Source organism: Ranitomeya variabilis, chromosome 7 (assembly GCF_051348905.1).
Source record: "Ranitomeya variabilis isolate aRanVar5 chromosome 7, aRanVar5.hap1, whole genome shotgun sequence".
In the NCBI taxonomy this organism is placed as follows: domain Eukaryota; kingdom Metazoa; phylum Chordata; class Amphibia; order Anura; family Dendrobatidae; genus Ranitomeya; species Ranitomeya variabilis.
In genome coordinates, this window is record NC_135238.1 from 202,668,929 (window position 1) to 202,681,640 (window position 12,712).

The 12,712-nt window shown below is 40.6% G+C and overlaps 1 protein-coding gene across 1 annotated transcript in view; it reads left to right on the forward strand.

The window, feature by feature from the left end:
* LOC143784436 (dynein axonemal heavy chain 11-like) overlaps positions 1-12,712 on the forward strand; it is a 248,080-nt gene that overhangs the window by 230,602 nt on the left and 4,766 nt on the right. The window contains exons 46-47 of the mRNA XM_077272673.1: positions 8,534-8,646; positions 12,101-12,241. Of these exons, the coding sequence (XP_077128788.1) occupies positions 8,534-8,646; positions 12,101-12,241 (254 nt within the window). The remainder of the gene's footprint in view (positions 1-8,533; positions 8,647-12,100; positions 12,242-12,712) is intronic.

The following is a 12,712-nucleotide window of genomic DNA, read 5'->3' on the forward strand; positions in this document are numbered from 1 at the left end:
TCCCCAGAAAAGGTGTCAGGTAACTTAACAGGTGGTTCAGGGGAAACTAAGGAAACATCTGTGGCACCCTCATCCCGAGCCCCAGAAGAAAAAGAACCCCGCACGGCATCAGCAACCTCCCTCTGATGTTGTTGGTGTGACTGAGCCAGGGTTAGCTGCTCCACAAATAGTTTTTGCATCATTGGAGTGAGGCTATTCACTTGCTCAGAGAGAGCATGCAGCGGATCCATGACCAAAGGAAAAAAAGTACATAACCCCGTTTAAATGTTCAGGTCAATGATAATATCAAGAACCCTGCTGCAGACTTACAGCAGGAGTCTGTGCACGAGATACAGAAGGACAGGGGGGTGAGAGGGAAGCGCTGCAGTGAGCTTACCTGCAGGAGCGCAGGACCTGAAACACGTGACCACCGGGGGAGGGGCCGGAGGTGGAGCCAGATGCCGAGTAGCGGCGGTGACTGGCGAAACCAGAGAGTAGTCTGAAGGTGCCGAAGTCAAGCCAGGGGGTCGATGAAGTACTAAAAGAGTGAGACGCTGAGAGTGGTCAGGACGTAGCAAAAGGTCAGGTTGCCGGAGATAGCGGTGCAGTACAAACGGGGCAGACATGAGATTAGTAAGAGTACCAAGCTGAAGGTCAGAGCCAGAAACAGACAGTAAGCACAGAATCACAAAGCAATGCACAGAATGAGAACACAGACCGGATCATACATGAGAAGGCAAACAGACTACACAGTATGCAAGCACACCAGGCGGGCAGACACACAGCTGGAACAGATGTATCACTGACAAGGATCCTCAGATGAAGGTGGGTAAATATAGCCCTCCCCAAACCAAAAGGAGGCCATACAAAATTAACCCTGAGAGGACAGGGAAGGAACCCTGTCCACAACCATGACAGTGGCCTGCAGTCCACACTTTGCGCATGTTCTCTATAGGATTAAAAATAAGCTGTTACTTGTCATAACATCAAAATTACAACACCATGAAGAAAAAGTAATGTAATTATGGAAATGACAGGATACATAGACAGGTTAGTGATATGCAAATAATAAAAAAAAGAAACTAAATTTTCAAAACATCTCAATTTATTCAGTATCAAGTATGAGCACAGCACCCATTAATAGATGCACTTGCACACCTTGCTTGCTATCAGTGACGTTATTAATGGTTATTTGAGGAATATTCTGCCACTCTGAATGCAATTGGGGACAAAAGTCATCAAGATTCGCTGCTGGAAGCTCTCTTTTCAATTGACGATTAATTGTGTGTGATGGGAGATAAGTCTAGAGATGGTGCGGGCCATGGTAAAAGGTTTAGTCCACCCAGGCTGCTCACAGTAGCATGAGCAACATGCAGCCTGGTGCTGTCATGTTAAAATGGCTCCTGGGACATTTTGGAGAAATGACCATAGCACTGGTTGCATCACCAAATCAATGGAACATGGAGCTGTTAGTGTACCTGGAATGAAATCAAGTTACGAGAAAAACTGAAGAAAAAAAACCAAAGCGAAATAGGGTCTTATCTGTATATAACAAGGATAGCACTGCACAATTTGTGCTCACCTGGTAGGGTTGTGTGTACATAACCACTTATGAAGCTTAGGCAGCTGCAGACCCACGAGGAGAGATCAAGATAAGAACGTGGAGAGCAGGGCCGGTCTGGCCATCTTTCAATTCTGGCAAAAGCCAGAAGGGCCTCTCTAGTCATGGGCCACCTTGTCTACTATGTTGTTAACAAGATCGGTGTTCTCAAGACACCTACAGTTAAGAATTGTGAAGGAGGTATCATTAGAACTATTGGTCTTGTAGTAAACCTTGCTTTCCTCCATGCAAGGTAATATTAGTAATATGTCCCATCTGGTGCTTGAGGATGAGGAAAGCTTGGGCCCGTGTAATTTCAAATGCCATGGCTGAATTTCAGCCCAGTCCGTACCTGGTGGAGAGGAATGAATTAACCAGTACTGCCATCACTAATGATGAGGAGATCGAAATCCAAAGAAATGCGGTTTATTTGGGCATTGTTGTTTCAAAGAATACAACTTTTTCATCAGGACAAACCACGGTGATGTTATGAAGACAAGAGCGTCTGGCCAACTCACATTATCCCCCATAATCCTCGGAGTAGGACCACTGTGATGTTTCCTTGTGAAGGTTTCTTCATTGACTTTACACCACCGCTCTCATAACGTATCATGGTGCAAACCAAGATGGAAATGGAGGCTGTAATGGAAGTCTATCCTATTTAGTGATGAGTACCTATTCTGTCTTGAACGCGATAGCCACAGATAGTTCTGGAGACCTATGAAGAGGCCTTCATGAAGGAATGTTAGAACAGTCCTACTCCAATTGATTATGGGGTTGGGTAACACAATGTATTGCAGCTAGACCCTCTGCTCTTCATTCCAGGTACACTAACAGTTCATCATTACATTGATTTTGTCGCGGAACCAGCCGTATTACCATTTCTCCAAAGTGTTGCAGAAGCCATATTTCAACACAGCAACACCAGGCAGCATGTTTCTCATGCTACTGTGAGCAGCCTTTCATTGCATAAATGTGCTATGTCTTTCAGCATCTCAAGACTTGTCTCCCATTGAGCACATCTGGGACGTTAGTATTCAGCAAGTGCAAAGGGAGCTGCCATCAGTAGATCTTGATGATTTTCCCAGGTGCATTGAGCACGGCAGAACATTCCTCAGACAACCATTAATAACCTCATTGTTAACATCCGGGGCTCTAAGTGTGGGGATTTCTGTATTTTTCCTCAACACCTTTGCAGGAAAATGTCCCACTAAATTGGCAGTTTTAAAATACTCTCCTAGCTTAAGTCACTTAAATCTCTTATTTTTCCAACTCTAATGTAGATTCATCATGTGTCTAATTTTCATACATGGAAGCTGGAAATGTAACACTACAGGTGTCATTCATAGTGACCTTTAGTTGTACATGTAGGTGTAAAATTAATTAGTGAGGTCACCTGAAAAATGGTCTGAAGAACAGCAGCAATGTCTGAACCTAGTTACATATTCAGCACATTTGAGAAATCAAAGCCTACGCACATGATCTTATCACAAACATGGAAGACTTTGTACTCTTGTGACCTGTTCGTAACATCACCCTGAACAATAAGACTTTTATTTCTAAAGCTTTGAAGTTTATATGGAGGAATAGAGCTATATTGTCTTACAGAATCAACACAGCTTGTAAATGCCTCGGCCAGATCTGCTTTATGAGAGGTTATTTGCACATTTACCTGTGATTGACTAGTATTCTAGATATGAAATATACAAAGACATGAGTTTTATGTGAAAGTCAACAAAGGCAGGGAGTGAAAGATATCAATGCTGCGATATCGGTTTTCCCACCACAGCAATATGCCATCATGGTCTTATAAGATGGAATCTGATTGCCGGGACCCCTACTGATCCTCAGAATGAAGAGGCTGCAGCTGGAGCTACACTTTAGTGGCATGGACATCGGGTGGCAGGTGGTGTAGATGTTCAAGTGAAATGCTAAACAGATCTCATTTTTTTTGTTTCTCAGGATCAGTGAGATCGGTCCCACCGATCGTAAGGTTGTGGCATATTCTAGTGATATGAAATAATACTACAAGATGAGAATACCTCTTTAGGCTAAGTTCACATTAACTTTTTGGGATGTGGAAAAATCTGTCAAGTTTCTCAAGAGGCATTCACTCCCTTTTTTTGCCTTTAAGAAGATTTTTTTCTGAAGACATTTTGAGCATGCATTTTAAACATTTCCTTGCATACAGTGATTTGCAGCCTTTTGAATTCACAGTGTAAAATTTGGAAATCTATGTTATATAAAAAAGTGGCGTAAGTTTTTTTTCTACAGCAAAGTTTTCAAATCCTCATTAGAAAAAAAAGAGTTTAAAAAAACTCGTAATTTGAACAGCAAAGTGGATTTCACATAACGATTAGTGATGAGCGAGTATACTCGTTGCTCATGTTTTCCCGAGCACGCTCAGGTGGTCTCCGAGTATTTGTTAGTGCTCGAAGATTTAGTTTTTGTCGACTGCAGCTGCATGATTTACAGCTGCTAGCCAGCTTGAGTACATGTGGAGGTTGCCTGTTTGCTAGGGAATCCCCACATGTATTCAAGCTGTCCAGCAGCCGTAAATCATGCATCTGCGTAAAACTAAATCTCCGAACACTAACAAATACTCGGAGATCACCCGAGCATGTTTAAGTAAACCCGAGCAAACGCGTATACTTGCTCATCACTAATAACGATGAATTAAGTTTTCCTAGGAGTTAATAAAGCAGTTGTTCCGGAGGATTTGCTAAGAACAATACTCCTTAAAACATTGTGTGAAAATACCCTAAGGTTGGTTTTTAGTGATGGGCGAACGTGCTCACATAAAGTGTTATGCAAGTGCTCGGGTGCTAACCGATTATCTTCAGCGTGCTCGAATAATATGTTCAAGTCCCCGCGGCTGCATATCTCACTGCTGTTGACAGCCACAAAACATGTATGGATTTCATAGCAAACAGGCAAACCATGAATATGTTGCGTCTGTCGAACATCAGCGAGACATGAACCCATGGGGACATATTTTTCGAGCATGCTCGAAGACAGTCGGTTAGCACACAAGCATGATCGGATTATACCTTATCCAAGCACGTTTCCTCATCCCTATTGGTTTTCTATTGAATTGAATAAGAAAAGTATTCTAAGAGTAGCTGTAGATGATCCTCTATAAAAATCCTAAAAAAAACAACTGTGAACCTAATCAAAAGGTGATGGAGCAATGCTTGTCTTGTCCATGTTTCACCTTGGCAATCCTCATAAATATTTACAATGTTTTCAGATCCAACCGATTTCCTAATTAAATGTATATCCTCATTTTTCTGGTCACTCCGTTAGAAATCCCAGTGAAGAACACTAAATTCAGCCTCCACCAGCCTGAAATGGCCTCATCTAAGTGTAGTAGGTCACATTTGCTACACAGCAAAATGCCCTACTACATGTTGCTTTAAATTAGGGGTTTAAAACACTATCTTTTTATACATCTTAGAACCCATTGCAATATCTCGCCATATTCTTGTCAACTTGCTGACTGACACCCTTTCTTCCAGCATCATCTCTATTTCTTGGAACCCTTTAAAGTCTTTCTTACCGTACACAACATTGTGACATTTATATTCCATTAACAAGTGCTCTCCTCCTGACATCGCCACAGAGGTCATCAGCAGGCGATATATAACGAGTCATTGATTTTCAAAGATAAGTTGCTATTTTTCTTTCTATCAAGAAAAGTCATCTTCTCCTAACATAAGAAATCTTCGGTATTCTGACTATTTATCTGTCATTGTTGATGGAGTAATTAAAGTATCTTAGGTGTAATTTCCTAACACATAAAATTTGGGCAAAACCTGTATATTTATTGCTTTGTTATTAAAAGATACCTATCATTTAAAACAATTTTGTATATGATATAATGTCTGCTATGTGCTGCTCATAGGTGGTGTTCTGGGTCCTCAGACCTCCACCGACTGGTCAAAATGATGCTCTCAAGTGCATGAACTCTGTGCCCAGAGTGGCGTGCATGCTCTATAGTAAGTCTCTTGGCCCATGCACCACTTTCACAGAACCTAAAAACTTACTATTGAGCCAGTCTACCACTCTTTGCATTGCATGCAGCTCTCAGTGGTGTTGTGACTAATCGGTGGGGGTTTCAAGACCCAGACTTCCACTGATTGGCAGCACATTGCAAAAAAATTGTTTTTAATGATAGGATCCCTTTAAAATATGATAGAAGTCACCTTTAAAGGGTTGTCCGGCCTTAGGTTACAAATCTGTAGTCACTCCATGTGACAGCAGACTTGTGAATCCTGCCTGTGTGGATTCTCCGACACCGGTACTGGAAGTGAGTGGTCATGTGACCAAAAGTATTTGATTTGCATATATTCAGCCACATTCCAACTAGACGTGTGCAGCTTCGCACAATACATTTGGAATGAGGGAGGCTGTGCACGTCTAGTCGGCATGTGATTGTTTCCATGCAAATCATATACTTACGGTCACTCACCTGCATGCTCCAAGCATCAGAGAATCCTGACAGTGCATGCACTGCGAGGATTCACAAGTCTACTGTCACATCGAGTGACTTCAGACTTCTACCAAAAGGCCAGACATCCCCTTTAATAATGAGAATAAACATGGAAACTCATAAGCCCTGATGCCAGTATTGTTTCTGTGCATTGCTATTTATGTATTTTCTTATAGACATTTAAAGCAGCTGAAATAAGTATTGAACACGTCACCAATTTTTTAAGTAAATATATTTGTAAAGGTGCTATTGACATGAAATTTCCCATAGAAAACACGTCCAATCCACACAGGTAAAAAAATCAACCATAGATGTCTATAAATTAAGTTTATGTGTAATAATGAGAAATAACGCAGGGAAAAAGAATTGAACACATGAAGTAAGAGTAGAGCAAAAAGCCATGGAAAGTCATGACACCAGCTGAAATGTATCAGTAATTAGAAAGCAATCCTTACACTTAGTGAAAAATTATATCAGCTGGTGTAACTGATGGCCTATAGAAAGGTGTTTCATTTTCAAGGTCCCACACAAGAAACATCTCATGATGGGTAAAACCAGTGAGCGGTCTCAAGACATTCACAATTTTATTTTGGAAAATAAGAATTTCAAAACTACTGAAAGTGCCAGAAAGCAATGTCGGGGCCATTATCCAGAAGTGGAAAGAACATCATTTCACCATAAACCGGCCATGACCAGGTGCTCCCACAAGACTTCTAACAGAAGAGTGAAACGAATTATCAGAAGAGTTGTTCAAGAGCCAATGACCACCTGAGAAGAGCTACAGAAATACCTGGAATTTCTTTTCAAAGAAAACAATAAGTAATGCCCTCAACCTCTATGGCCTGTATGTACGCGCACCACGCAAGACTCTAATTGCTGAGCAAAAAGCAAAAACAAGATTCAGACAAGCCTGTGAAATACTGAGAGAATTTAGTCTAGTCAGAAGAGACGAAAATTGAACTCTTTGGATGTCATAATACACACCATGTTTGGAGGCCAAAGACACTGCACATCCACCCCCAAAACACCATACTAACAGTGAAGTTTGGAGGTGGGAACATCTTGGTATGGGGCTGTTTTTCAGCATGGCAAACTTCATATGATTGAAGGAAGGATGAATGGAGAAATTTACTGAGGCATTCTTGATAAAAAAAAAATCTTATGCCATCTACCAGGATGATGAAGATGAAATTAGGGTGGACACTTCACACAGCCAAGCAAACTCTCAATTGGTTTCAGAGAAATAAAGCTGCTAGAATGACCCAGCCAATCACCCGACCTGAATCCAATAGAAAATTTATGTAAGGAACTAAAGCTCAGAGTTCATAGAAGGAGCCCACGGAAATTTCAGGATTTGAAGAGTGTTTGTGGGGAAGAATTGGCCAAAATCACACCTGAGCAATGCCTGCGACTAGTTTCTCCACACAGGAGGTGTCTTGAAGCTGTCTTCACCAACAAACACTTTTGTACCAAGTATTAAATACATTTCAGTGAACGTGTTCAATACTTTGTCCTTGTTATATCACTTAATTTATGGACGTCTATGGTTTGATTTCTTTGCCTGTGTGGATTGGATGGGTTGTTACCGACATCTGGTGAGAATTTCATGTGAAGAGCACCTTTAGAAATAAATTTATTTAGAAAATTGATGATGTGTTCAATACTTATTTCACCAGCTGTATAGCGTAGCTGTAGTATACATACAAATATATCTAGCAGGAGGAAGTCATTCCTCTGGGATCCCTACCAATCGTTGTGTTGAAAAAAGGCCAACACAAGCTGAGCAAGTATGATGCATCTCTATTACAGAGGTCGGTCCTCTACCTATTAGGCATCTATGATGCATCCTACATTGGAGAGCCACTTTATGATCAGACAGTTCGTGTAAAGTTGTTATAGCCGAAAATGCCCACTCTGCCCCTCAATGACCAGAGCGGCGACTGTATTACTGCTCCATGTGTTGAGGCTGAGACCAGGAAACACAGACCAGCAGGAGCCAGGTAGATATCGAAACGAGAGCAGCAGGGGTTCCCTAAGGGAAAGTATTATTCTTTTCTTTATTTTTAAGCAGCATGGTGCATTTATAGAATGTAAGCTTGCGAGCAGGACCCTCTCTACTTTCGATATCTGAGTTCTGTGTCATTCTATAACGTCTGTACAAGTCCTCACTAAAATTGTAAAGTGCTATAGAATATGTTAGCACTGTAGAAATAAAAAATATTGTTTAAAAAATAATCATTTCTATTCCCTAGAAAATCCCATCAATGGAAAATATTTTTTTTTACTGGGTCTTCTGTAACACCAGTTGTGTACGCAAGTAGAGTACATCGTGTTATATTTTATTTGGTTTTCAATGATCTAAGAGATACATTTACAACACAAAGATCCGCTCTATAACCTGCAGGATTCCAGCTGTTACTGAACTGTCGCTGGGTTGAGCGTCTCTTTTGCTTGCTCTCTAGGTACAGTGATCTGCTCCTTCGCTGCCGGGAGCTTGATGCCTGGACTCAAGATCTTTGTCTCCCAAGTGTCGTCTGGATATCAGGCTTTTTCAACCCCCAGTCCTTCCTCACAGGTAGGGAGCACATCACAACTCATTAGTAATTTACTGCTACAGTAATTTTTATAATTACTGCCAGGAGGCCTCATTAAATTTGATCTAATGAATAAATATTGTATTTTTCAACATGATTACCAGAACAGCTTAAACTGTGTGCCATAAACAATTATTTCTCTCCACGCTTTATACTAGCTGAATGCATGTTTGCCATCTTAGAATATATTTCTCAAATGATGTATACATATTTTATTGTGATGGAGACTATTAGATATGGCAACTAAAATGATGGAACTGATTAGGTCACGCACGGGAGTAAAAGTAGAAATTTTTAACACCCATTGTGATCTTTACAAACTTGTGTCTTTACAGCAAAAACTTCTACAACCTCGTGACCTTTCTTATTATAATACTTAATTAAAAGGGAGGGAAGTTACATTTTTACAGGAAACCTGTCATCTGATTCATGCTGCCCGAACCATGGATCAAACATTGGGTGCATTATTGCAGTTGTGTAAATTTTACTGTGAAAATCTCCGGTGTTTCAGAGAAAACACGCATTGAAAAGCGAGCGAGTGACTTGGGTCCCAATTCATTATTGCATTTTCTCCTTTTTTTCATTCACACAGGTTTCTTCTTTTAATTAGCAACTTGTTCTAAAGTCTATTTTATGTGTTTGCATGTTTTTTTTTGGTTATGATCGCCATTGTAAGTAGAGTTTACGGTTTCCATATTTTGATCTTATTCAACAAATTTTACAACTTTTCAAAATGATGAATATGTACTCCAGTCCCCATCATCATCATACCCCGTGGAGTGACTGTGTATCATAGCAAAATAAATTTCTGGCGTACAAATTGGAAAGAAAAGTGGATATAAATCTGCACTGTCAGAGGTCCAGTATACGATGAGACCAAAATGGTATGAACACGTTTTTAATTGTCAACGCGTTTTGAGGTGTTCATACTTCATCATTGCGGTTTGTCCTGATTAAGGAGCACAACTCCACCTGCAGAGCCGCTCACTAGATATAGTGCCGTTCTGTGCTCACAGCAAAAAATAGTTTTGCAACATTTGGCAAAAATGTGCAACTTTTTGCATTAAAAAGTCACAGAAAAAGTTAAAAGACAAAAATAAAGACGATTTCTGCACAAAATTCATAAACACCAAGGAGTCTCTATGTCTGTGTTCCCCAACTTCGGTCCTCAAGAGTCACCAACAGGTCATATTTTCAGGATTTCCTTAGTATTGCAAAGGTGATAGTTGCATTACCTGGAAAGGCAAGAGTTCCATCACCTGTGCAATACTAAGGAAATCCTGAATACATGACCTGTTGGTGGCTCTTGAGGACCGGAGTTTGGGAACACTGATCTACGTGCACATATAGGGAGATCTATCAGTTTAATGGAGCAGGGTGGGGAAATAACACCAGCGACCAGCCTCTGACTATCCTGCCAAGACACAGTGAAAGGCTGCAACATTTTAAAATATACTTTGCTGCAAAAATGCACCCTGTGGCTGACTAATGCTGCTGTGGTTCAAGTAGCATGAATCAGATGGCAGGTTTCCTTTAAATATCCTATTAGAGAGTGAAATTAACGGGATGGGTTTTCTCAGCTCAGGACCCCCCCCAGCTCCTAGTTTTACTCTCTCACTAGTTATAATAAAGCAGAGTAAATACATAAATAACAATGCTTGCCTCTGCGCAATTAAACGAGTCCAATTTATTCTCCTGACATTTTAAATATTTGTAAATCCCCACCTGGAAATGTCTGAACAAATCAACAACTGGGTCTTACCATAGGCCTCTGTCAATGGTGCATGCCTCTTCACACTCAGATTATGTCCCACCAGTGTAATTGTTGAATAACTAAGGGTTAGTCCTCCCAATGGCCGTACATTTTGCTGAATCTTGCAATCATTGGCATCACAGTGCGGAGAGTTTTGCAGTCCACCACTCTTAGAATTGAAGTGAATTAATGCAAGCAATGACAGAGGGTAATGGTAATACCCAGGTATCAATCTGGAACAACTGTCTGAAGGCACTCCTGCATCAGGAGATGAGCCGCGCTGATGACATTTCTGCCACGTTGTGATTCCTTGATCAGCGCACATCTGATTCTAGTGAAAAGTAGAGGTGCATGACACCCGCCAATTGTGCACCATCCTGGCAGGTATAGCAGATGCTACATCATCAGCTCTGCTCACTATAGTACGGTAGGTAATTATGATTTTATTTCCCATAGACAGTGTGAAGTATTTTCTTGGAGAAAGCAGCCATGTTTTTCTAATTCTTGTTCATGCACATTGCCATATTACACTTCTGTACAACCTGAGCAGTATGTGAGGCTATACATAAATCTCTAGGGTTCTCTTGTTGGATTTTGTAGAAATGCAAAATAAAAAAGTTCCATTGGATGCTTATTTGTAATGGTAACTTAAGAGAGCCTGTGGCTAAATTATGGAGAGTAGAGAAAGATCTGCAGGACCCTGGTCCAGGGGCCGCATCAGTAATCTGTAGCTCAAGGACCAGAGCACTGCGATCCTCCTGCTACCTGTTTCTTGTTGCCTCTTCTGGTTACCCCTGCGATACTATGCAGAACCTACTAATCTGAAGATTATAGAGCCATGGAACCTCCAGGGTCATCCTGTCCAACAGCCTGTTCAATGCAGGATTCACTAAATCATCCCAGATGTCTGTCCAGCCTTTGTTTGAAGACTTCCATTGAAGGAGAACTCGCCACCTCTCGTGGTAGCCTGTTCCACTCATTGATCACCCTCACTGTCAAAAAGTTTTTTTCTAATATCTAATCTGTATCTTCTCCTATTTAGTGTCATTCCATTGCTTCTCGTGTTTCCATTTACAAATGAAAGATGGGGCCAGGGATGCTGGAAGTAGGTTTGCAGTGCTATGGACCCGCTGCCAGACTACTGATGTGACCACTGAACTAGGGTCTTGAAAAATGTTTTTGTCAACTCTGGAACAGAGCCAATATTCAAGATAATTAGATAAAGTAAAACGATAGAGATCACCCAGGAGTTCATGACTGCACAGTTGGTGAAATGCTCACGTTGGTCACTTTGTATAACCATTACTTTTCAAGTCAGACCAAGGCAAACCATGCAGGTATTATTTACAAACCCATCAATGAAGATTATCCATTGGCATGTATAATATAAAAAAAAAAAATGACCATCAGTTACTGCTGTTTCTCAGTCATGAATAAATCACAGATTATAAAGAATGATATGTGGAATTTGCATGCCTGCTGGAAAATAAGCTCTTTTGCCGCTTATGTTTCTTATTTCACTCATGCTATTTATCTAACTATGAAACATACATTTATGAGAATATCACATCTTGCAAACTGGTGTTTAGCTCTGTGGTTACAGATGCTGCACGATTATAAAAAAAAAAAAAAAAAAGAACCAATTTGAGAATTATATTATTCAACTAAAACTATTCTTGCAGCTGTCATGCAAAGTTTAGCACGGAAAAATGAATGGCCCCTGGATAAGATGCATCTTACAGTCGATGTAATGAAGAAATACAAGGAAGAATTTTCTCAGCCAGCCAGGGAAGGTGCATACATATATGGGCTGCACCTGGAAGGTAGGCGTGCATACACTAGTATTAGGTACTGTAACACGTCATATGTCTGCAGGCATATAGGAAATAACAGTCCAAGTTTTGCCTCTTCATCCAAAGGATATGCAACTAAAAGCAAGAATTACAGAGAGTCATGAACACATTATTGAGGGTTAGAGTATTTGCATAAATATTTAGGGCCAGATTCTTCAAGACCAGCATTGTTCATTTCAAGTCTTGATAAGGTGACATGCTAGAGTCACAGGCAAGATATATATCTTGGTACCGTGTTAGCCAGTAGATAGAAAAATATTTAGAATTGAGAGTCCTCAGTGGTTGATACCTTTTAATGGCTAACTGAAAAGATGGTAACAGATTGCAAGCTTCCGAGACTACTCAGGTCTCTTCATCAGGCAAAGACTAATACAACATCTGAAGAATCACATATTTATACACAACACAGCACAGAACTGTCATTATGGGAGAGTGATAAGT